Source organism: Talpa europaea (assembly GCF_964194135.1).
Source record: "Talpa europaea genome assembly, chromosome: 13".
In the NCBI taxonomy this organism is placed as follows: Eukaryota; Metazoa; Chordata; class Mammalia; order Eulipotyphla; family Talpidae; genus Talpa; species Talpa europaea.
In genome coordinates, this window is record NC_140080.1 from 71,718,773 (window position 1) to 71,744,759 (window position 25,987).

At 34.7% G+C, this 25,987-nt stretch overlaps 1 protein-coding gene across 1 annotated transcript in view; it reads left to right on the top strand.

The window, feature by feature from the left end:
* KIAA1328 overlaps positions 1-25,987 on the top strand; it is a gene marked incomplete at its 3' end in the record, with an annotated part of 226,115 nt that overhangs the window by 135,414 nt on the left and 64,714 nt on the right. Inside the window, exon 7 of the mRNA XM_084252345.1 lies at positions 2,365-3,038. Coding sequence (XP_084108471.1) covers positions 2,365-3,038 — 674 coding nt within the window. The remainder of the gene's footprint in view (positions 1-2,364; positions 3,039-25,987) is intronic.

A 25,987-nucleotide genomic window follows, 5' to 3' on the forward strand; every position in this document is an offset into this window, starting at 1 on the left:
AGTCAGTCCATAATTACTGAGAATGTTCTGTGTGCATGCCCACTGCTATGCAAAAGAGTGGAGTCAGCATAGCCCCTGACTTAGGCACTTGTCAAAGAATTATTGAAGATAAGTGGGTGATAATAATAGTAGGGGTACTAATAATTGGAAACACTTTTTTGGATACTAACTTTATATTAGGACTATACAAAACACTTTATATGAATTTTCATCTAATCACAACAGCCCTAAGAGGCAGTGCAAAAATGTTGGTGCAAGACTGCCATCTTTTTTAATGAAGGAGAAAATTTATCGTCTTTCTCCATTATCTCAAGGATTCAACTCTGGGCTAACTTACAAACCTCATTGTAGCAAAACAAAGATAATAACTGAACTCTTTCTCTTTGGAAAATACTTTAATCTGTTGTCACTGAACTTGTTCCTTGGGTTTCTCACTATCTCTTTCCCGCTCTCTCCCCACCACCAATCTCTACCTCTACTTCTATCTCTCTCCACATACACACACACATTGTTCTTGAGAGAAGTTTGAGTAAATGTAGGGATTTTTTTCCATTTCTTAATCAGCACCCTTATAAATTGGCATCCTTGATAACTACCTATCAGTCCCACCAGAACATTCAGTTTTGAGATAGATGCTGTTTTTAATCCCTGTTATACTGATGATGAACATGAGGCTTAGACAACTTGAGTACTGGGCTGTTGGTTTTTTATAGTGAATTACTACAAACTTTCCCATTTAAAATAGCACACGTTATCTCAGTTTATATGGATCATGAGTGACACAACTCTGAGTCCTTTGCTCAGCGCCTTACTTGCACCTTTGTTCAGGTGCCACGTGGATCCTTGCCACCTGACCCTCTTTATTGGCCCTCCCACAACATAGTTTATTTCTTCAAGGCCAGCAACAGAGTTTCTGACCTGGAGAGGGTTTATCTGACTAGATCTGGCCCACCTAAGATAATCTCTCTTTTTATTAATTTAAACTCAACTGATTAGAAACCTTTGTTACATCTATAAAATCCGTTTAGTGATATAATGCAGCATGATCACAGGATTAATATCCCATAATATTCATAGGTCCTACCCATACTCATTGGGGAAAAGAGCAACTATTGCAAAGTAAATTGGTAAAATATTCCTACTTCTCTTAGGGGCTCTCAACTTTTTATTCATTTTAGGTATCCAAAACAGAACTGTCTCAACTGTTTGTAAATTTGTTCTTATTTTTAAAAAATCTGTGGTAGACTGAATAATGGCTCCCAAATATGTAGATGTCCTAGTTCCTGAAACCTGTGAATGTCATTTTGTATGACCAAGGGGTTTTGTATGAAAGAGATTTTACAGATGTACTAATAATTAAGGATTTAAAAATGAGGAGGTTATCCTGAATAAGTGAGTCCATTGTAATCAAAACAAGTGGGACACAGGAGATATCAGACATGCCATGATAACACCAATGGATCTGAGCTTGGTTCCAAATTAACAGCATCAGCACCACCTGGAAACTTGTTTAAAATGCAGATTCTCTGACTCTGCTCCAGAGCTGCTAGATTGGAAACTCTGGTGTTGAAACCCAGCAATTTACATTTAACCAGCCCATCATGTGAATCTGAAACATGCTGAAGTTTGAGAACCACTGATTTAGACTAAGTTTTTTTTTTCCTCCCACCTTACTAGAATCGGCCTGTTGCTAAAAAGCTGGGAAAGTTCTCTCTGTTGGCCTGTCAAATGTAATTTGTAACTGCTTCCTTTCAGCCTGAGTTCTAATAGATTATAATCACTTGAACCACTTAATTGAAAAATCACTTATATTTATTGCCGAAGTTAAATGTGTTTTGTATTTAAATAACTACTTTTGATTAGAATCATATTTTATTAAAAATGCTTGGTTTTATCTGTGTGCTATAAATGTTTATAAAAATTCATCAAATTTCTAGCAGTAACTAACAGCCTACTCAGTATTAGGTGAAATGTTTTATATCAAATCTCATGCTATATAATGACCAATCGAAGGTTATTTGAGGTGACTGAATGAATTTCTTGGGTCACTACTCAAAATCAAACATTTTTAGATATTAACATCTGAGTTTTTGCCTTTTATTTGCAACTCTTGACATCTTGCTTAACTGACATATAGCAATACTTTCTTTTTCTCATCCTATGGATTTGCTGAAGTGTAGATTGCTTGAAAATAGGTATAGTTTTGTGTCCCATATCTGTTTAGCTGTATGAATACTATCATTTATTATTTAAGAAAACAAAACAACAATCTTATTTTGGTAAACATAAATCATTGATTTCTCAAAAGAAAAAACTCATTTCATTGTGCTCTTATTTGACAAGTGATCTTTTGGTCCATTTTAGGTATCCAATAAGAAAAGTACTCTTCAGTCTTCGTCTATGGAACTAGAAGGTTCCTACATAAGTGTAGCCAAACCACAGAGCTATCAAACCAAGCAGAGACCTAAATCTGCAAACCAGGGATCAGCTTCAGAATCCTTTATGGAGTTAAGGAATAATTCTTTGAAACCAGTGGTCCTTAATTATCCCAAAGAGGACCTGAACAGGGTACTGTCAGAGAGCAGAACATGTAATTGTGGATCCCCTGGCAAAAAAATAGTAGATGCAATCCCTTCAGAGAAGACTCTACCAGAGGACCTGAAAATGAAGGGATGTCCATATCTTAACCATACTCTATCAAGTCAGTGTTATGGTCACAGACTTTCTGAAAATGCAGATCATGTTCATGAGAGCCATTCTGCAAATATAGCCCCTCAGTATTCCAAGACACATCTGGAATCATGCAATTATTGTGGACTTTCATGGGCATCTCTGATGCATGACCAAGGGGCACTACAACCTAGTGAAGAAACTGACATCAAAAATCAACTTTCAGAAGATAGAAGACAGCAACTTATGCTTCAGAAATTGGAACTAGAAATTGAAAAGGAACGCCTTCAGCATCTGCTAGCCCAGCAGGAGACAAAGCTTCTCCTAAAACAGCAGCAACTTCATCAGTCTCGCCTGGATTACAATTGGTAAGTACTGCCTATTCTTTCGGCAATGTCTGTAGCCTGCAGAACAGTGTATTTGTTATCATAATAGATGTGTAGGGACGAGTTCCTTGGGATCTTGACTTGTTCAAGATGCACAACAGCTGTAACTACTCAGTGAATTCCATTGTCTTCTTTGGAAGACTTAAAAGATTACCTCATTTTCCAGAATGGTAGCCGGTAATATCTAGTTTCTGATAAGTCCAATATAATTTTTGCTGGACTCCCAAGACAGTATTTTAAGTGGTAATACCATTACACAAAATCCTTTGTTATTTGATGTCACTGGAGAGAATAAGTAAAACTTGAAATGTCAGGATGTGGAATGAAATTGTGATAAACTGATTAGCAGCCATCATTCCATATTTATATCTACCTACGATAATATCACAAATGATGAGAGCCCTTTAAATTCAGCCTTTCCTGGTCACAAAGCATAACCTATTCAATCACCAATACTTACAAATTTATCCACATTTAGACTGTTCTTCTCCTAACAATTCTTTCCAAATAACAGTGTTCTAAAAGCTGATTTTCTATTTTGGTATTATAATTTGTTTGGCATATACAAACAAAATTAGTAGTAAGAGTACAGCCATTTCCTCCCTAGTCAAATGTACTGTTTCACCTTTGTACACATTCTTATTAGAGGTATACATCCTATACAGATATGTGTGTGTGATATCTATATGTGCGTATGTGTAGATATGCATATATAGATATATCTACTATACTACTGGTATATATACTAGTATTGATTTATTTTACTTCTTTAGAGCTAATTTTCTTCACTTACAGATTCTGCCTAATATTTTTGAGATTCTAACTTATTTGAAAGTTCCCTTTTAACATTTCCTTCAGTGTAATACTTTTCTTGGAACTTGAAGTGATCTTCCGCCTTCTTTCATTGTTCTGTTCTTCATTGTCAAAACTTGGAAGTTTTTTAAATATCTGAAAATGAATCGTCTTACAATAAGATTGTCACCAAAGGCCAAAATGTTACTTCAGTTTTTTTACCCCAATCTCTGATTGTTCAGTTAATATTTTTTCTCTCCTAAGAACTTCATTCAACAAACATTTATTGAATGTAGATGATATGCAAAGAATGATTTTAGGCTCTTGGGATATAAAAATGAAGTCTTTAAAAAGGGCACAGTCTTAGGGGAGAATGAGTACTTTTAGAATATGTATCATATTAATTTGAACAGCACTGTATAGTTAAATAATTCTGCATAATAATAATGAAGTCTTTATTATTATCTTGATTGTCCTAGCTTAGATGAGAGCTATGAAACACAGCTTTTGAGAAAGTGTTGTATATTTATAAGTTGCAGAAATTTATACATATCCATAGAAATTTATACATATATCCATAGGGGTTTTTTAAGCATTATATTTTTAAATAATTATAGGTTGACAGGAAGTTGCAAAAATGTTTAGGTCAGTGTACTGTTCACCCATTTTCCTCCAATGCCTACATCTTATGGAACTGTGATACAAAATCAAAACCAATAAATTACATTGATACAATGTATGCTATAGTTCTGTGCCATTTTATCATGTGTAGATTTACTTGGAATGACTTTTTTTTAAATATTGAACTAACCTTGTATTCCTGGAATACATACATTCAATCATAGTGTGTAAGTCTTTTTGCATATTATTGAATTCTATGTACTGATATTTTGTGAAAAATAGTCATATCTATACTGATGGGAGATAATGGTTTGTAGAATTTTTGGAATTTTTCTGTTTTTAGTATCAACGTAATTCTGACCTCATTCTTTTCTTTATTTTCTTCTTTCAACTTGACTTGTATTTATCTTGCTTGTCTTCTTTCTAGTTTCTTCAGATAGGAGCTTAGATTATTGACTTGAGACTTTTCTTCCTTTCTCCTAGAAGCAGTTAGTGCTATCAATTTCCCTTCCAGCACTATTTTAACTATATCTCACAGATTTTGATATATTCACTTATTCATGTGTAACTTTATCATTTATGAATTATTTGAAATTCAACCTTTGCACATTAGTGTCATATACCAAGAATATCTATCTCAAATGAATCTTCCTAATACATATTTATTGTGCCACTTCTGAACTTTAAAACTCTTAAATGATTTTCTATTAGGTTTTGTTTTTCAACCTAATATTAAAAGCCTTTTATAATCTAGAATCACTTCTCTACCCATTTGCCTCTCTTTTTCCTCTGAACTAATTTTTTTCAGTCAAGTTTGTCTCCTTGAGATCTTTTCAATATGCCATTCATAAGCTTCCTATTAACATATTATTTTTTTCTGATTTAAATGTATTCACTTTACTTTTCTATTTATCCACACTCTATCACAGTGCAGTTCAAATCCCAGTACCTAAAGCTTTTGCGTCCTGTCTTTTTCTCACTTCTTTTATGTTATTAAATATATGCAAAATTAGCACCTAATTGTCTATGATTCCGTAAACATGTATTAAGTAACATATACAAAGTAAACATATACTTGGCACCTTGCTCTTTACAAAACTCTATGGGAAAGATAATAAAATAAGCAAGACTTGATTGTGTTTCTCAGTTTATTTGTAATCTCACTCTGTTTTTATTTGCCTTTTTATATCTCTTTATTGAACTTGTCAATTTTAATGTTCAAAGGAATCCCACTTCAATTAATTTGATGAATTAATTAATATATGCTGTGTACAAGGCATTATTTATGGTGTTTAGGATATTCAGGAGAAATACTGGGAAGGCAATCTGTAATTGAATACCAAATGACTACCACAGACTTGTTATTTATTTAGAATTTGAGGATGAGCCTGTCATTTTGAAATAAACTTGGCATGATATTAAGATTTATTTTAATTGTAATTAATAACTCATTCTGCCACCTTGATATTGCATGATAGTCAATACGAGCTTTCAAAAGGATATTATCTCTGAACCCTTTCCAGGTTGATCGGGGAGGATTTATCTAAATTGCTACTCATGACAGTGCAGAGAATCACTTTAAATCCTTGTTGGAGGAAAGGAGTATATGTATAATGTGTGAAAATCTAGACAAATTGTAATGTTTACCTTTGCCTGCCACCCTTGCCATATGCTCTTATACTGTGTTCAAAATATTATCTTTACCACTTAAAAATGTGTCAATTTGGTAGTTTTATGTCTGTGTCTACTTTCCTCATCTGGAAGTAGGTATAGTAATGGTGGCTGGGAAGATCCATGAAGATAGTATATGTTAAGTGCACTCAGTATATGGTAGCTGCCATCATCCGCAACATCATCATCGTTGTTACACTGCTGCTGCAGAGACTGCTGTGACCTGCTACTATTGCTATTGCTATTCTTTTTTACTCTTTTCTCGTAATTGCTTAATTACATCTGCTTTTACCTACCTGTGAGACACTGCCTAGTATTTTTAAACCCTAAGTTCCTAGTGAGTAATTAATCTATATACCTCTCTTTGTATATCACTGTACATTGTTAGTTGTAATTATAAAAATGTCTTTTGACAATGATGGAAAGAACAATGCTGTTTTAACAACCTTTTTTTTTTTACCTTTTCGTGGTTGGTTTTACTTCACAGCTAAAAAACTATATTTTTACAGATTTCATTTCACAAATTAAACAAGAATACATTTTTAAAAACTGAGATTGGGGAATAAGGGTCACATATTTGATGCCAATGATTAATTTGCCACCCAAACTCCTGGTAGAATAGCTTTATGATAATTTCTTCAAGTGTCTTCCATCCTCAGTAAACTGAAGATGGGGCTACAGTAGCATTGGTGGATAGAAAATCTTCCAGTTGTTTTGGGGAAGTTCTATGACCTAGGGAAAATAAGCTGGTCAGTGAAATAGAGCTTGTTGAGCTGTATATATGAGAAGTAGCAAACTTCTATGGTATTTTGGGCAGGGTCAGTGATACCTAGTGTTACTAGAATTTCCATTTAAATTTTGGTAATCAAAATATACTTGCTTCACCGTAGATGGAAAGAATTTTTAGATTTCTAGAGAAGAGACTGAAGTACCCCTTAAATCATCTGTAATGTTGAGTTTTAAAATGATATTTGACCAATTCAGTTTTTCCCCCACTCCTCAAAAAGTAGAGAAAATTTAAATTTTTTCTGAAAGTAACCCATGTTTATTTATGTACATTTAGGAAGTATTCATTTCTTTTTGATAGATTGAGTTTTAATTTGAAAATAATTGCTGGGGTGGGGGGACTACCTGGAATAACATGGTCTTCTAAGGGTTACTGTTTGGTTTATTGGGTCCCACAAGAGTAAAACTTCTGTAAATTTATTTTTATAGGTTAAGAACTCAAGCTGCATTTACATCAAGAGAACTGGTTGCTGATAAAGAATTTACTAAACCCAGAGAGCTCAATCTGGATATGAATGGGAGTGACTCTGGACCAAGGTAAAGTTGAGGGGTGGATATAGGCAAGAATATGCAAGATACAGATATTAAGGATTTGTTTGGCATATATGTATATTCTATATCAATGATTTCAGCTTCTGATTATATGAATAAATATGTCCTCCCTGTAAAATCTGAAAAATACAGAAAAGTGTAGAGAAGAAAGTAAAAATCATTTGTAATCTCATCTTTCTGAGATGATTCCTTGAACCCTTTTTCCTTTCTTTTATAATAATATATTCTAAATATATTTATCTAAATATTGAATAGTAGTGATTATGCTTATATAGAGCCTAATGTTTTGCTCTTTTCACTGTTAATATTTTTGTCATTAATTATTTTATGAAAACAAGATACTGATTCATTCAACAAATATTGTGTGATAGCTATTACACAATATGCATCTACTATCCTGTTTTTCTATAAAACAGGGTCTTTCTATTATAAATTATGCCTTAAAGAATATTTCTGTAAGTAAATTTTTTGCTTATCTCTACCTTTTTCCTTGGTTAGATTCCTTGAAGTGTAACTATTAGCTCAGAGTATATATGAATCCTTTTAAGATTCTTAAATAACATTGTCAATTTGCTTTTCATAAAAGGTAAATTAATTTGTACTCCTAAAGCCATGTTTGAGATTTATCATTGCATGAAATTTGAAGAATTTTTTATTTCCTCAAATATGTTTTCTCTATTCTCTTTTGTGACTATATGATTTTTGACCTTTAGATCATGCCCTATAGATTCCAGACTGCAAATTTTTTAAATGTTTTTTCTTGACATTTAATAACGTTTTATTACTTTATCCTCAAGTTCTTCAAATCCTCTGTTATTTCCAGTCTGTCGGTAAGTTCATACAGCAATGTTTTTTAAATATCAGATACTAGATTTTTCATTTCTAAAATTTCCATTTGGATCTTTGTTTTATTTATTTCTCTTCTGAGGTAAAAATTTTATTCATTACAAGCACATTTTTCCTTTAAAAAATACCTATCTGTTAAGTCTAACACCTGTGTCATCTTGAAGTTCATCTCCACTGATTGACTTTTCTCTTGAGTATTAGTTGTGTTTTTTCCTATTTGTTTATATATCAGGTAATTTTGGGTTGTATCTTGGTTATTCTCATGGCGCTAGAATTCAATTATAGTCATCTGGACAATGTTAATATTTTTTGTGTTAGCAGACTGAACTCAAATTCCAAACTCTTATTTCCCTGGAGCAGTGTTTCATTATCTTATAGTTTCTACTGTTGCCATTGAAAAGCCTTAGTGCTGTTTGATTCTTTTTTATATGACCTGTTCCCCATGGGCACCATTTCAATCTTTTCTCTCTCAGTATTGATCTAAAATTAATGCCAGTATGCATTAATTGGACCTTTTTTCACTCATTATTCTTAATAATCAGATTTTTTTTCAGCTGGGAGACTTTCTTCAAAGCAGGAAATTGCCTTTGTCAGTTTTCTCCATTTCATTCTTAAAATATTCTTTCTTTCTAGAACTGTTAGTCAGATATTGACTCTCTTGGATTATCTTTCATATGTCTCCCTTTTTTTGTTTTTGTTTTTTTTGTTTTTTTTTTTAGGTTTTTCTAGAAGATTCTTTTAGAAGTGAAAATTTAGAAATGAAAAATCTGAACAATTTCCTAGATTATATTTTCAACCCTTCTATTAAATTTGTTTGCTCTATAATTTCCAAGAACATGTTTTTCTCAGATTTATTTTTATAAGAATCTATGCTTGTCCTATCTATGCAATATTTTTTCTTACCTCCAAGAATATTAATAGGAGTTTTTGAAGTTTCATCTTTTCCTGGTACACTATCTCTATTTTCACCAAGTTCAAATTTCTTTTTTTCCACAACTAACAGCAATGAAGAGCCACTAACACAGCAATGAAGAGCTACTAAAAGCTCTCAGTGTATGTGACCAGAGCTTGTCAATTGATGATTTTCACTTGAAGTGATCAGCTGGGAATCCTGAGGGCATATTAGTACTTGTAGGCCTTTTCTCCTAGTTTCCTTAGGTGGGAAGAAGAGATGAGAGCATTAAATATGCCTGACTGTCAAAGTGGGTGACCCAGTGGAAGGAGAGAAAAAAGACCCATCACACATTATGTAGGTTTTCAATTTATACCCCGCTTATCTGCATGGTATTTCTGCTTTCAGCTATATTTCATGTCCCCTAGACCGGAGTCACTGTAGTTCAGCCTCTCCAGAAAAGTAACCTCCATTCCTCTCAAGATGGAGAGAGATAGGTTGGGATTCTGGAAATAGAGGAAAAATATCTTGGAATTTTACTGCTCTGCAAACTTTCAGCCAGCCAGGCTTTCTGTCCCACCTGCAATCCTACCTGGCTCCTCCAGTCCCTGGACCTTTCAGAAGTTCTCTGTCATGTCTCAGCCTAACCCCCTCCTCTGCCCTATCTAGCAAATATTCATGTTTGAATTTTCTAGTTGGCTGATTGAATTTGAACTCAGATATCTGCTTTCTAGGCTTCTAACATGATGTGTCATTTTCTTGTTTGTTGTCTAGCCTCTTTATTTGCCTGCCACCACGTGGTTCTCCAATGTTGATTTGTCTAATTTAACAATATTTGGCACTTTAATAGGTGAAAAAATAGGGTGCTTTTGTAATGGATGTTTTTCTATATGTCTTGTTAATCCTTTGCATCACTTTGCAGAGTTTTCATTTCCTGATTCACATTTTTTATGTAGGAACATTATAAATCTCCTTTAGCTGATGTATATGAACTTTTTTCATATTTGTTTTTTAATTTAAAATATCTTTTTCTTATTCATAATGCTAGTCATGTTTATCTCTGTCTTTATGTATGTGTTTGCTTGCTTATGGTAAAAAAATGTATAAAATGCTGTTAAACCAAAAGAAGAAGATAACACATACCCGTATTCTTATTGTGTAAATATAGCATGAGTATATAACTTCTAAATCTTCTTTATTTGAATATGTGTTTTTATTTATACATTTTGCTTCATATTGTACCTTATATTTAAGCATCTTCTAAATTTCAAAAGAAAAACATTTTTCTTACAAAAATACAAAGGTACGTCAAGAAAAGATGAGTTATCTTTCCATTTTCTCTTCTGTTCCCTATCCTGATAGTCTTGGTTGAGCTCTTGTTAGCATCCCAGTGTGCATCTTTCTATACCACTTTTTACGCTTAAAAAGGATATATATATATATATATATATATATATATACACTATCTACATATATTTGAGATCAGTTGAAGACATTACTTATTCTTTTATTGTTTCACTTAAAAGTACTTAATGGTAATTTATTAGGTTTTTAGTTATGCCACTATAGTAAGCAGAATAATTGACCTCCCCCCAAAGATATCTGTGTTCTAATTGCCAGAACCTGTGAATATGTTGCCTCACATGACAAAGGGCTTAACAGATATGAACAAGGGAACAGATGTTGCAATGTGCATATTATTCTGTATTATCTGGATAGGCCATGTCTAGACACATGAGTTCTGAAAACTGGATACCCTTTCCTTGCTGGGTCAGAGAGATGAAACAGAAGGAAGAGAGATTCTAAGTCTACAGTGATCCAACCTGCCTCCATTTAAAAATGGATGAAGGAAGTCACAATTCAAGGAATGCAGTAGCCTTTAGAACCTTGGATTAGTCATAGCTGACAGCCAGTAAGGAAATAGAGATCTCAGTCCTCCAACTGCAAGGAACTGAATTCTTCCACAACTTGAATGAGCAAGGGAACATATCTTCCCCTAGAATCTCCACTAAAGAACATTGCCTTGCCAACACCTTAATGTTAGTGCATTAACACCCATGTCACATTCTTGACCTGTAGAATTATAGAATAATAAATTCGTGTTGTTGATACCACTACATTTGTGGTGATTTGTTGGGTCAGCAAAATAAAACTTATACAAATAGTAATTCTTTTCTTATAAATGCATAATAGTTCAAGGTTTCTGTGTATCTAATCCAACCCCTCTTGTTGGACACTCAAGTTGTTTTAAGTTCCCTACTACTCACAATGTTATAATAAGCATGATGTACTTCTTCAACATTTTTGTGATAAATTACTAAAAATGAAATTGCTGGGTGAAAGCCTATTTTTATATAAGGATATTTTGATATAATTTATCACTATAAGCTATAATAGTTCATTGACAGTTTTCCTTTTTAAAAGGTTGTAGCAGTTCATTCTCCCACTTGCAATTTATGAAAATTTTCATTACTGCTCTTCAGTAGGTGTAGTGAATGCTTTGGGAACTAGTGTTGCAGTAAAAGAGATGGACATGCTTTAAAAGTTTAGGTGCATCTGGACATATGCGTCCTAAAGTACAAAAGAAACTTTCCTAATATGTCATTAACAAGGCCATAGACCTTTTAAAATGTTAATATACATTATAGAAGAAACTCTGGCAGTAGTTTCTAAAGTCTGACAGACAGTCATTGGAAAGTCAAGTATTCTCTCTCAATGTCCTTAAATTATTTAATAATGTGAGATTAAAAGAAGTAAAGGCAATAAGTTCATTTCTCTCCTGGATTCAGTTAGTTATGCAAATGTTTTCTCCACTAAGCCCAGAAAGAGGTAGAGATGGATCAATGGAGAATACTGTGTACAGCCTTGAGCAGCTTTTGTAGAATTATTTAAACAAAAATGCCTGCTGATTTTAGAAAATATAATCAAGAACTGTAATGGGAAATGACCTTATTTCTACCTTGCAGGCTCTTTGATTTTGCCAGTAGAACTCCCTAGATAAAATTTAATTTTAAGCTAAATTTTGTTTATTTGGAAATTTAAATTATCTTAGTATTAAAGATACTCTGTGTATTTAAAATATTAAACTTACTCAAGTGAGGCATTAAGAATTTGGAACTAAAATAAATGAGATAATGAGGAAGTGAAAAACATATTTTTTATAATTAACAGCTCATTTTGAGTTAATTATATACAATTACCAAAATCTAATTGCAATTTATTTTCTATTATCTGTGGGAAGAATCACAGGCAAGGGAGCTTATATTGCTGCATTCCTGCATAAATGCTATAGCATGAGAATAAATAATATGTGAGACCTTAATGACAAATAAGAGCAAATAGTAGGGCACAGCTGAGCCAAGCCATTGGAAGATAATTATCACATGAAAGATGGTAATGACTTAAAAAGTCACAAGCAATGGTGATTGCTTATAGGTTCTCTGGTTTATTTTTTAGTTAGTTTGATGTTTGTTGGCTCTGCAAAGATGACCCTTATCAATCAACAATAGTTTGGTAATTTTAGAGATTTCTAAAAATCATACCATTTTGTACTTTCCTAATATTGTACTGAGAAATTCAATTTAAAAATTGTATTACATATCATTTTAAAAAAAAAACTTTGTACTGCAAGAGATACAGAGAAGTCCTCTCGTTCAAGTACTTTAGTAGCAGGGTGATGCAAACATATAAAAATGTATCCTCTATATAGAATATAAGGGCTATAAAAGACACATAATAAAATTAAGGTTTTTTTAGAGGGGTAATATTTGAGATAAGTCCTAGAAGATAAGACCGAATTTTGACAGGCTAGGAATGCATGAGTGTGTGTGTGTCCGTGTGTGTGTTTTATGCTGAAGGAGAAGTAGAAGAATTTGAGTAAAGGAAGGAAATCTCAGTGTGTGGAGTACAACAGCAACTTTGCTTTAGTTTGAACAGAACACAGAACAGTAAGGGAAAATTAAACTAAAGATTAAATTAGTAAATTAGGACAGATTTTTAAGAGGTTTAAATATTCAGCCAGAGGTTTTAGTTCAGTGCGGTTGGAAGAATACATTTTGTGATGAAGATGATTAATTTGATTTTAAAGATTATCAGAGTAGTATAGCAAGATGGCAGCAGAGTTAGACACTGGGCCTACCTTCTCTACATATTCACAACCAAATTGCAACGAAACAAAGCCTACAATCCCTTAAAGATAGACTGTCACTGTCACATATATCAGGAGCAACAGAGTGGAGGAAAAGGGTAGAAAAAACTAATTTAAGTGTATTTGCAGAGATATCTGGGCAGTGCAAAGCATGAGGGGAAGCGGTAACTGCTGAATGGAAACAGGGACACAGCCCCATTTTGGAGATCCAGCACTGCACTGGAAAAGGGGTGGGTGCAGCGTAAAGATCACTGCCTTGAGCCTGAGGTTCCTAGGATAGAACAGTTAGAGCTCTGCAAGAAGAGCCAGATCAGATCACCTGTGTCTCCTCATAGAAGAGGCTTCTATTTGCAACCTGAGGCTATAATAAGCTGCCTTATCCCCACCAAAGGGGAAAGCCAAGACAACTGAAAGATTACTAACCAGAGCTTAAGTACCTGGATATTAATAACAGGAGTAAGTGCCCCAGAGTAAGGCTGGATACTTGAAAAGCAAAAGAGAACAATCTCTTGCTTATGGACTTTTCTCAACTATAATCCTCACCCTATAATCTAGTGCTCAGCCACATCCTAGAGGTTATGGCTGGATCAAAACCAATGAGACATTTTGACTGAGGAGTTCAATGTGGAGGAGGGGGAGGAACCACTATGAATCCCCACCCATAATTTGGGTACCCCAACACTGTAGCCATTCTACTCCTAAATATTTACCCAAGAGAAAAGAAAGCATGAATCCATATAAAGTTTATATGCAAATATTTATAGCAGCTTTATTTGTGAAGCACCAATTTATTATTGCTTTATAACAATAAATAATTAAAAAATCACTGGAATAAGGAACAAGAATGTTAGGTTTTAGTCTTTCCAATGATTAACCATATAATTTTAAAGATAATGCAGTGCACCTCAATCCCCTTACCTATATATAGAAATTATTTTTTTTTAAGATTTATTTATTTTATTTATTTATATAAGCACTGGGTACAGTCAGAAGCATGGGAGGGTGAGAGAATTCACCAGAGTCAGAGCAGGGAGCAGAACAGGCAGAAGGACTGAAGCACACTGCTGAGGGGAGCAGCGGGCAGCAGGAGAGGTCTGTGTGCCATGTGGGACCCTCCTCCAGTGGCTGGGGAGCAACCTGGGATCAAACCGGTGCTGCAGAGGCTGCGGGCAGCTTTGCAACCCAGCACTCAACCGCTGCGCCACCGGGGAGGCCCTATATAGAAATTAATGTAGATTTTTTCTAAAAGTTTCTTCCATCTCTAATAATTCATGATTAGTAAACAGGCAAAGCTATATAGTACAGCAGTAGCAAGAAGAACAAAAGTACAAATAAACAAGTGGGGCTACATCAAACAAAAAAGCTCCTGAACAGTGAAAGAAACTCACTAAAATGAAAAGACTGAATGGGAAAAAATACTTGCATATCAAATATCTGATAAGGAACTAATATCCAAGACTGCTATCAGTTGTTTATATTGTACAAGTGAACAACAGAAAAACAACTATGAAGTCCCATATAACATCACCCAACTTTAAGCTTCATGAGTGCACAGTGATAACTGTCCTGTTTTATATGATGTTATATTATAACATGTATACATTTTAGGTGCTCTTAAAATATTTGTGAATAATTTTTTTTCAGTCTTCTAGATAAAGTCTGAAGGGAGACATCTACTAAGAAGTATGACAGTAGGGATTGTAGTATCTGAGAATACTTGGAATGGCTTCAGGGAGGAGATAGTAAGAAGTTCTGAAAAGATAATGAACAAGAAGTATTGCAGCCATAGCATAGAAGTTCCCTCAAATTGTTAAGATAAATACTCCAGACAGACAACTCAGATAACCAGTACATATATAAAATCTTCTCACAACTAATCTTGGAAAATTAAAAACAAGAAGATAACATTTTTGAATCAATAAATTGGCAAAATTGAAAAGTTTAACAATATCTAATATTAACAGGTAGGAAGGAACAGCTGTTTTAATATACTGCTGACAGAAATGAAAATTGCTAGAATCATTTTGAACAACAATTTGGCAACACTATTTTACAATTATTTTTTATTATTGATGATAATTGATAGCAGCTCCCCTTCAGATTTTCCCCCCTAATTTCTAACTCCATTTGTTTATTTTGTGTAACCTATGTATTACCTTTAGGCCTAAAGAATTGCTCATTCAAAACAACATTTCTCCAGTATCCTTTCCAAGTTTTTTAACAACATGACTGATTAGTATGGGTAGGAATTCTTGCTGGCTACCTTATGCTAGAAGTCACTAAGATTGTAAAACTGAGTTCAGAGACATCCCAGAATAAAGTATAACTAAAGTAAAATGGGAATGGGGGAGTGTGCTATTGAATGTTAAATGGCATCAACAATAGAGGGAATTTTCAAGGGTTGACATTAATCTTGCAATCCTCTTTCAAATTCTTTTGAGCTATTGAAATAATATAAAAAGCTTTTTCCTCTTTAGTATTTTTAGATATTTCAATCTTTTTAAATCCTTCACCTTTTTAAATAGAAGACACAAAGAAATGGAAAGACATCCCCTGCTCATGGATTGGAAGAATAAACGTCATTATAATGGCCATCCTACCAAAAGCAATATACAGATTCAATGCTATTCCAATAAAAATTTCAATGTCATTCTTCAAAGAAATAGAACAATTATTGATGAAATTCATATGGAATCACCAAAAACCCCGAATAACCAAAGCTCTCCTGAAAAAAAAAAAGAAGGGAATGGAGGCATCACACTCTCAGACTTCAAACTATACTACAAAGCCATAATCATCAAAACTGCATGGTATTGGAACAAGAACAGACACACAGACCAATGGAATCGAATAGAAAATCCAGAAATAAACCCACAGATTTATGGTCAACTAATCTTTGACAGAGGAGCAAAGAATATGCATTGGAGCAAAGAAAGTTTGTTCAATAAATGGTGCTGGGAAAACTGGGTCACTACATGCAAAAGAATGAAAGTTGACTACTACCTAACACCATGCACAAAAACCAACTCAAAATGGATTAAAGAACTAGACATAAGACCTGAAACAATAAAATACATATAAGGAAATATAGATAAAACACTACATGATATGCACATCAAAGACATCTTTACAGACACATCACCCAAAGCAGTGATAGTGAAGGCAAAGGTGAACAGCTGGGACTACATCAAATTAAAGAGCTTCTGCACAGCAAAGGAGACAATAACAAAAACAAAGAGAAACCCCACCGACTGGGAGAACATTTTTGCACACAACACTAATGATAAAGGACTGACCACAGAAATCTACCAAGAGCTGATGAGACTCAACAAAAACAAAGAAAATAATCCAGTCAAAAAATGGGCAGAAGAGCAAAACAGAAACTTCTCTGAAGAGGAAATGCAAATGGCCACCAGGCATATGAAAAAATGTTCAACATCACTTGTAATCAGGGAAATGCAAATCAAAACTATCATGAGATACCATCTCACACCAGTGAGAATGGCACATATTAAAAAACTAGCAACAACAAATGTTGGCGAGGGTGTGGAGAAAAAAGAACTCTCCTGCACTGTTGGTAGGAGTGCAAACTGGTCCAACCACTATGGAGAGCTGTGTGGAGATTTCGTGACCTACTAAAGATAGAGCTTCCATATAATCCAGCAATTCCACTCCTAGGTATTTACCCAAAGGACACAGAAACATCAATTCCAAAGAGCACCTGCACCCCTGTGTTTATAGCAGCACTATTTACTCCAGCTAAGCTTTGGAAACAACCCAAATGCCCAAAAATAAATGATTGGATCAAGAAGATGTGGTACATATACACCATGGAATATTACTCAGCATTCAAAAAAGAGAAACACATGCAATTTTCAGCAACATGGATGGAGCTGGAAGGGATCATGCTCAGCGAAATAAGCCAGAAAGAAAAAGAAAAATACCGGATGGTCTCACTCATAACAGGAATCTAGAAAACTTAAATAAGGGACCAGGAAAAAGAATAACTATAAGAAAGAAAGTATCAAAATCAACAAACAACTATGAACCAGAGACACTCTATGGGGGAAGGGGGACGGGGAAAGGCGGGATTGGGGTCAAAATAAGGGGGTTGTAAGTGTATGGGGAATATAAAAATAAAATTTAAATTAAAAAAATAAATAAAAATCTATGTGAGACATGATAAATAACATGATGACAGGAAAAAAATAAAATAAAATTTAATAGATAAATAAATAAATCCTTCACCTTTTTTGACAAATACAAAAATCATCACTTAAAAAAAAGCATCACTTAAATATAGAGTTACCATTGACCCAGCAATTTCACTGCTAGGTAACATACATCCACACAGAGATTTCTGTATAATAACTCATAATAACCAAAAAGTAGAAACAACCCAAATATCCTGCATTTGGTGAATGAATAATCAAAATGCTATGTATCAGTGCAAAGAAATATTCACCAATAAAAAGGAACAAAGCATTAATACATGCTATAACAAGATGAGCCTTGAAAGAACACTGACTGATAGCTCATCACAAATGACCACAAATGTACCTTTCCATCTATATGCAATATCTATGAAAGACAAGTCTGTAGATAAAGCAAATTAGTAATTACCTACTGCAGAGGGTAGGAATTGGGACCAAATGCAAATAAGCATAAGGTTTCCTGTGGCAGTGTTGGTACTGTTCTAAATTAGATTGTGGTGGCTGTACAACTCTATGAACTTACTAAATATCATTTTAAGTGGGTAATTTTGGGCCTATATGTTTTTAATCACTAAAGCTTATAAAGTAACCTTTATTGTTAGTATTTTTCAGTATTTGAAATTAATTAAATATAACCAAAAACAGAAGAAACAGCACAAAGTATTACTTGCTTTCAGACAACATCAGCCTTTCTCTCTTCCTCCTGAAGAGTTTTCTGCCCACTTATGCCTTCTGTTATTCTAGATTTACTTTTTTAAACTGAATTCTACAAATGACATCCTATTCTGTAGCCATAACAGATACAATGATAAAACAAGTAGGAACAATGACTATTCAAATCTTATTATGTCCAGGTGAATGATCATTTTAGTTTTTGTAATTATACAGAACTTATAATTTTGAAAAGATACATTAGTGATAAATATCACGTCTATTAAATAAACTTCTTCATTTTAAGCAGTAGGGGAGATATTTAACACACGCAGATCTGGTGTCTGTTCTCTTCATGTTTAATGTGATCTTACAAGCTTTCGAGAACAACCATTCTTTCTTACATTCCATAGACCCATTTTACCCTTGCCAACAACACATGTTTATAAATTACGGTGAGTAGACCGAAATATGTCTTCTTAGGGTTCTTAACCAAGCTTTTTGTCTATACATGCTTTGTGTCTTTATAGATTAATGGCTTTCAAATAGGAAAAGACAAACCTACTACCTGCGCCCTTGTATATGGTATAGGATATCCTTAGAATAAGCTTCTTGCCTCCGGGTAGTTTTTTTAGTCAGATTTGTCATCTTAGTGCATGATGATTTTGTGAGGTAAATATTTTATAAAATGGCAGTGTATGGATTTTCAGGATTTTACTTGACTGCATAGCATTTTCCCTGGCTTTGATTTATATGTGTATGGAGGTAGTGGGTAGAAAGCATCATCTATAGAAACTAGAAAATTTTCCTGAAGAATATTACAAATATCATTGGTTAAATACAGGAGCTAAATAATAAATTGTATAAACATTTTATGCTTTATCTGCTGTACACAAACGGACAGAATGGTAGCGATTCTCACTCTTTTCTCTAAATACTCTCATGAAAATAATTTTCTTTCCTGCCAATATTAATGGGGTTGAAGAATTGAAAGTTTCATTATCACTTGAGTCTGCTTGCTCTGATAACCTTATTCCTGGGTTTATTTGGAATGAAAATAGTTTTGATTTCTTTTTAGAAAGTGACTGCCCATCCTGCTCCAATCTGAAATACATAGGTTCTTGTCACAATATAGAAAAGAAATAGCACTGTGGATGGTGAACAGTTTCCCAAGAGATAGAGAAAAACAATAGTCTTAGAAGGGTCAACTGGTTAAAAGTATCATTTATTTTTAACTTTTTTTTGTAAGCCCTAATAAATAGAGGTTAGGCTGAAGCCTACAACTACATATTTAGTTGTCACCATAAACCTTTGCTAGAATTCAAAGGACTGTTATAGATATTATGATTTAATTGATAAAATATATCTAAGTCTTTATTCCTTTTTCTTTCTAAACATTTCTAGGATTTTTTTTAATCTGTAAACATATTGTGGTTTTCATTTATACAACTGAAATATTTGCATATAGATATTTCACAGTAGGAAGAGGGAATAAAAGTTAAGACGAGATGGATGAAAGCCAAAATCACTTTAGCAAAACATCTCATTGGCATATAAGATTTTTATATGCCTGTAAAAGAGTTGAGGTAGCAAGGTTAAGACTAGTGATTATTATGTCAGTTTATTTATTGTTGTTTTCAGAAATCCTAAGAGTTTTCTGTGAAAAGATGTAAAAATTTTAGATGCCATTAAGAGATTTTTATTTTTAATTAGCAAAAGCTTTTCTAACTGCTTAGATATAGTTTGAAAGTGATGTTTGGATTTAGGACAATTGAATATACATAGAACAAACACATAAACACAAAAGTTTAAAAAGTAAATGCATTCTTTTATTTGTAGACGTGTGTATGTAGGAACTTCCTGAATAGATAGGGTTCTGGAGGTTTATTTGAAGATAAGATGTAAAGAAATAATGACTATGTTTTTCAGCATACATTTGATCATAAAGTATCTGAGGATATGGCTGTGATCTTGATTAGCCTATGGTGGCTTGTTGTAGGTAGAAGCCTACTGACTATATATTTGAAACAGCCTTACTTTTCATGATCCTGCAGAGAAAATGTCATATTAAACTCAACTCATTTGTTTTTCGCATTGCTTTTGTGGTGAAGAGGATTGATTTCTATGTTGCTTTTGCTATTTGGATTTTCTCCTTAGGAAAACAGTGTGTACAAACCTTAATCATTTAACCTTGAACATGAGCCTTGGTCTATTTGATGGAAAGAGAATCTTTCTTTGTTATGTCACGTGAGATGGCAAAAGATGGGACCAGTCAAGATCAACCAGATAAACAGACTAGTGGGAGATACTTTATAAGATGTATTGCAAGGACCTGGCTTACACTAGGCAGGTATGTAGTCTATATCAGGGATTCAGGAAGAACAGATGGGAATTCTAAGATCAGGCTGAAGCTATTGATCACAAGGGGGATTTTTCCTTTTTGTTGAGGGGAATAGAGGGGACCGTCACCTCATCTTTTAAACGTTTTCAAGAAATTAGATCAGCCCATCCAGATTACCTGAGATTTTCTTGACTTTAATCACATGTATAAAATACCTTCCTGGCAAACCAATACTTCAAATTTGTGGCCACATTGACTGAATATATATAGAATGTATAGAATACCCTGGGTTTATCCCTTGTCAACTTCACACTCATACATCTCCTTAAACCATACTTTATCTCCAAATACTTACAAAGCCATACTTCTATCCAACACTGTCCCACATACAACTGAAAGCATATGGTACCATTTTCCAGAACTGAATGTGAAATCCTTGGGTAATGATCACTATTCTCCTAGATAGTCTGTCATTTCAGTGCTGTGATACAAAGATTATTAATGCATCTTATGTTATTAATGTTCTCCTAGACAGCCTGCCATTTCAATGTTGTGATTTAAAAGTTAGCTATTTGCATCTTATATTAGATGAAAGAGGGATAAAAGGAGGGAAATGCAAAAATATTTGGTTCATAATACATAGAAATATATTCACAACAAACTAAGAAAGACTCAAAGTATTCTTATTTCTGCAGCTGGCTGCATGGCTTTAGCTGGTATTTATAACTACTTTCTTCCACTACCCATTCTGTATTCCCTTTGCCATCAGCAAGTACCTCTGCTGATAGTGGTTCTTTGTCCACAAAGAAGGTTAGGATGACCCAGACCTTCCTCCAGAATATCACTAAGATGACAAAAAAGTTTGGAAAACCCAGCTTCTACCTTTTTTTCTTACCCATTTCAAATAGATTTCTGCTGTTATGCAAAGCAAAGGCTGGCTAACCCACTGACTTCTTTCTCTCCTTCTTCATCTAAGTCCAGTTTATCAGTAAGTCCTATTGACCGTGCTTCCAAAATTCTCAACTTTCTGTCATCTTCCTTCCATTCTAATCCATTTCCATCCAGATTACTGTAGTTACTTGCTAGCTGATGTTTCTGTTGCTACTTGTGACTCCTACAACACATCTCTGACACAGAAATCAAAGTAGTCATTTTTATTTTCTTTTTTCTTTTTTTCTTTTCTTTTTCTTTTTTCTTCTTTTTATTTTAACATTTATCATTTTTTAAATTTTTTAGACAATATTTGCTCCCCCCTACCCCCTCAGATTGAGTCCCCATAGAATTTCCTTCCCCAAGGCAGCCATGCACCATCACCTCAGTCCCCTGTGCTCCTCGTCCCGCTGATCCCTCCCCCTCCTCCTCCCCTGCAGGATGTCTCTGGTTTATAATTGTCTGTTTTTGCTTTGTTGTGTTTTGTACTGTTATTTTTTTATACTGATGTCTTATTTGGTTCCCCTGTATTCCTGTTATAAGTGAAATCATCCGAAATTTTTCTTTTTCCTTCTGGCTTATTTCACTGAGCATCATTCCTTCTAGCTCCATCCACGTTGCTGTGAATGGCATGAGTTTATCTTTTTCGATTGCTGAATAATATTCCATTTGTATATATACCACAACTGAAAAGCTTCTGTACAGCAAAAGAGACATTAACCAAAACAGAGAGACACCCCACTGACTGGGAAAAAATCTTTGCACTTGGGCCTCCCCGGTGGCGCAGCAGTTGAGCGCTGGGTTGCAAAGCTGCCCGCAGCCTCTACAGCGCCAGTTCAATCCCTGGCTGCTGGGCGAGGGTCCCACATGGCACACAGACCTCTCCTGCTGCCCGCTGCTCCCCTCAGCAGTGTACTTCAGTCCTTCTGCCTGCTGTGCTACCTGCTGTGGCTCTGGTGAATTCTCTCACCTTCCCACGCTTCTGACTGTACCCAGTGCTTGTGTAAATAAATAAATAAATAAATCTTAAAAAAAAAAAAAGAAAAAATCTTTGCACTCCATTCAACTGATAAGGGACTGATCACAAAGATATACAAAGAACTTGCATGGCTCAACAAAAACAAAATAAATAATCCAGTCAAGAAATGTGCAGACGCATTCAAAAGACATTTATCCAAAGGGGTAATGCAAATGGCCAACAGGCATATGAAAAAATGTTCAACAAACCTTATAATCAAGGAAATGCAAATCAAAACCCCACTGAGATACCACCTTACACCAGTAAGAATGGCATGTATCAAAAAAACAAGCAACAACAATGTTGGCGAGGTTGCAGTGAAAAAGGAACTCTCAGGGCCTCCCCTGGTGGCACAGCAGTTGAGCACTGGGCTGCAAAGCTGCCCCCAGCCTCTGCAGCGCCAGTTCAATCCCCGGCCATCAGGCGAGGGTCCCACATGGTGCACAGACCTCTCCTGCCACCCACTGCTCCCCTCAGCAGTGTATTTTGTCAGTCTGCCTGTTCTGGTCCCCACTCTAGCTCTGGTGAATTCTCTCACCCTCCTGCACTTCTGACTGTATCCAGTGCTTGTATGAATAAATAAATAAATCTTAAAAAAAAAAAAAAGGAACTCTCCTACATTGCTGGTAGGAGTGCAAACTGGTCCAATCACTGTGAAAAGCTGTCTGTAGGTTCCTCAGTCTACTAAAAATGGAGCTACCATACGATCTGGCAATTCCATTACTAGGGATCTACCCAAAGGACACAAAAACAGTGATTCAAAAGAACACCTGTACACCTGTGTTTATTGCAGCACTATTTACAATAGGTTAAACCTGGAAACACCCAAATGCCCAAAAATAGATGACTGGATCAAGAAGAGTAGTCATTTTTAAATATATGTTAGAATTATGTCAATTCTCTGTTTAAAACTCTCTAATGACTTCATACTTGAAATACAAATCTAAACTCTACTTCCATTTACTAGGCCCAATAGGATGTGGCCCTTGCTTGCCTCCTCACCTCACTCTATGATGTTATCACTCTGCTCAGGATATCCCAGCCACAGTGGCCTTTTGATTCCTTGTATATCCTAAAATTATTTTCATCTCAGTATCTCTGTACTTGCTGTTTCTCTGCCTAGAGAAGCTATTCCTAGATTCTTAAGTGATTAGCCTCTTACTCATCAAGGAAAAAGCAGTCATCTGTCGCTTCTCATTCTTCATATCAGCAAAAAAATTAAAGATTGATAACATCCATGCTAGTAGGGTTACAGGGAAAATGACAAACTACATATCTGGTGAAAATATGAATTATTTTGTAGAGCAAGCTGACTCTTCTTTTAAAATGAAAAATATAGAACTCAATCAGGTAAGAACACAGTATATAAAAACTTGTGGAATGCAGCTAAAGTAGTGTAACGAAGAATCTTATAGACACTGTGTAGTGCCACATGGAATTGTGGAAACTGAAATCCATGCTACAGGAGAAATAAAGGAAGAAACCAAGGGCATTTAACCCCAACCTATTAAATTACAGTTTCTGTGGCTGGGGCCCAGGAATCTCTATTTTCAGAAAGCTCCCAGGAGAGTCTGATAATGGCTGGTTTGGGAACAAACCAGAAAAAATCCTTTCTCTGCTCAGGTCTTGCTTGCTTTGTAAGTCTTATATGCCCTACTATAATGTAATCGATGTTCAGTAAACTATTTTTATAATGCTATTGTCAATTATTTTAGCAAATAATTTTTGCATATTTTTAATGCCCATTGAAGAGCCAAAGTATTATCAAAATTGCCTTGTTTTCCAGAGCAGATCTATGCCAAAGATGGCTGAGTAGGACTGCCTGAAGTCAGCCTTTTAAACCATGGCTTCTGATCCCTCAATTCTGTGTTCATAAAGCCTTTGGACCTTTGAGCAAGAGGAGCTTGTACCTCTAAATGAATAAATTAATAGACATAATATGTTGTAATGATCTGTTTTTCATGGCTGAGAGATTATTATATGCTTATGCTTAGCAACTCTGTTCTCCTCACAGTTCTCCAACAAGGAATCCAGTGTAACACCTAGCAGTGAGTTTGTTCATTAAACACACTTATTGCACATGCATTTTGCAAAACAGTACAACTCAACAGAGACCAATTTTAAATTGCAGAATGTTAAAACTATGTGTCATTTGGTAACTGTACATTAATGCTAGTAGCAACAAACATTATATGAGAAAAAACATTCAAAGAGTTATCTTCGTGTAAATTATATTTAACTGTTAATATTGAGGTATTGACTGATTTCCTTTAAATTGGTCACACTGGGATAATTAAAGGTTTTCATTTTATCCTTATACTCAGTATTTTCATACTGTTGGAAGGTTCTGGGTCAAATGGATGCCAGGACATGGCCCATACAAACTATAAGAAATCCATAATTTTATACCTCCAAGCTGGCTGCTCTAATTATGGATCCTTGTAAGTGTTTTCTTTGAATCTCTTTAAAGTGCTATTTTGCTTTCTTTCTGCCTGACTTTCTATTACATTCTCATTTACTTCACTGGATGATGGTTGTATGAATAGGACCCACTGGCCAGAAAAAAATGTGACTTTCAAAAATGCTATTCATTTACCCAAAGCTGCCTGTTATCAATGGCAGTAGGCCAGTTCTGAGGCCCCAGAGGCAGAGAATGGTAGGTATATACTTATGGTCATATTGAGTGTATAAAAATCATGAAAGGTCTTGTAGCTGTTGGTGTGTCCAGGATTTTTATAGAAGGCTCATTGACGCTAAGCCTTACTTTACTGGGTTAGTTATTCTTGTCTTATATAATAAAGCAATGGAGGAGATTCTTTTCTCTGTTTGGTCCAAGGAGACAAGGAAGCCACTTAGTGGCTTCTTGCTAGTTGTGTTACTCAGCAGTCAGTCACAAAAACTCATGATTCTTTAAGTGTCAGAAAATGGATTTTTTTTGTGATGCTTATTGATCACATGAGGTTAATGTGAGTCTCTGAATGGACAGAGGAGAAGGGCTGATTGGAATTAGAACTCTAATAAACTCTCAATTAGTTTATTTGAAGGTAAACTGACGTTCAATCAATAAATAGGGACTAAGCATTTCCTTAATGTAAATGAGGAATGTAAATCTGATGGAGAGAACTTTGGGTACTATTTCTAAAGTTTGTCATAAAAGTGTTTTTGAGAATGCTGGACAGGGCTCCTTTTTAACCATGCTATTAGTGGTAAGGCCAGAGATCATCTTTTATGCTTTAAGCTCTGGCTGAAATTTAGAAGCTTCTTTTAGTTTCTTGGATGTTCATGGTAACTTCATTTACAACTGCCCAAACCTGGAAACTACACAAACGAACTTCAGTATATGAATGGATAAATAAACTATATTATGTCAATATTAATGGAATACTACTTAGAAATAAAAGGAATGAACTCTTGATACCTGCAGCAACCTAGGTGAATATCAAGATTTGAATGAGAGAAGCCAACCTCAG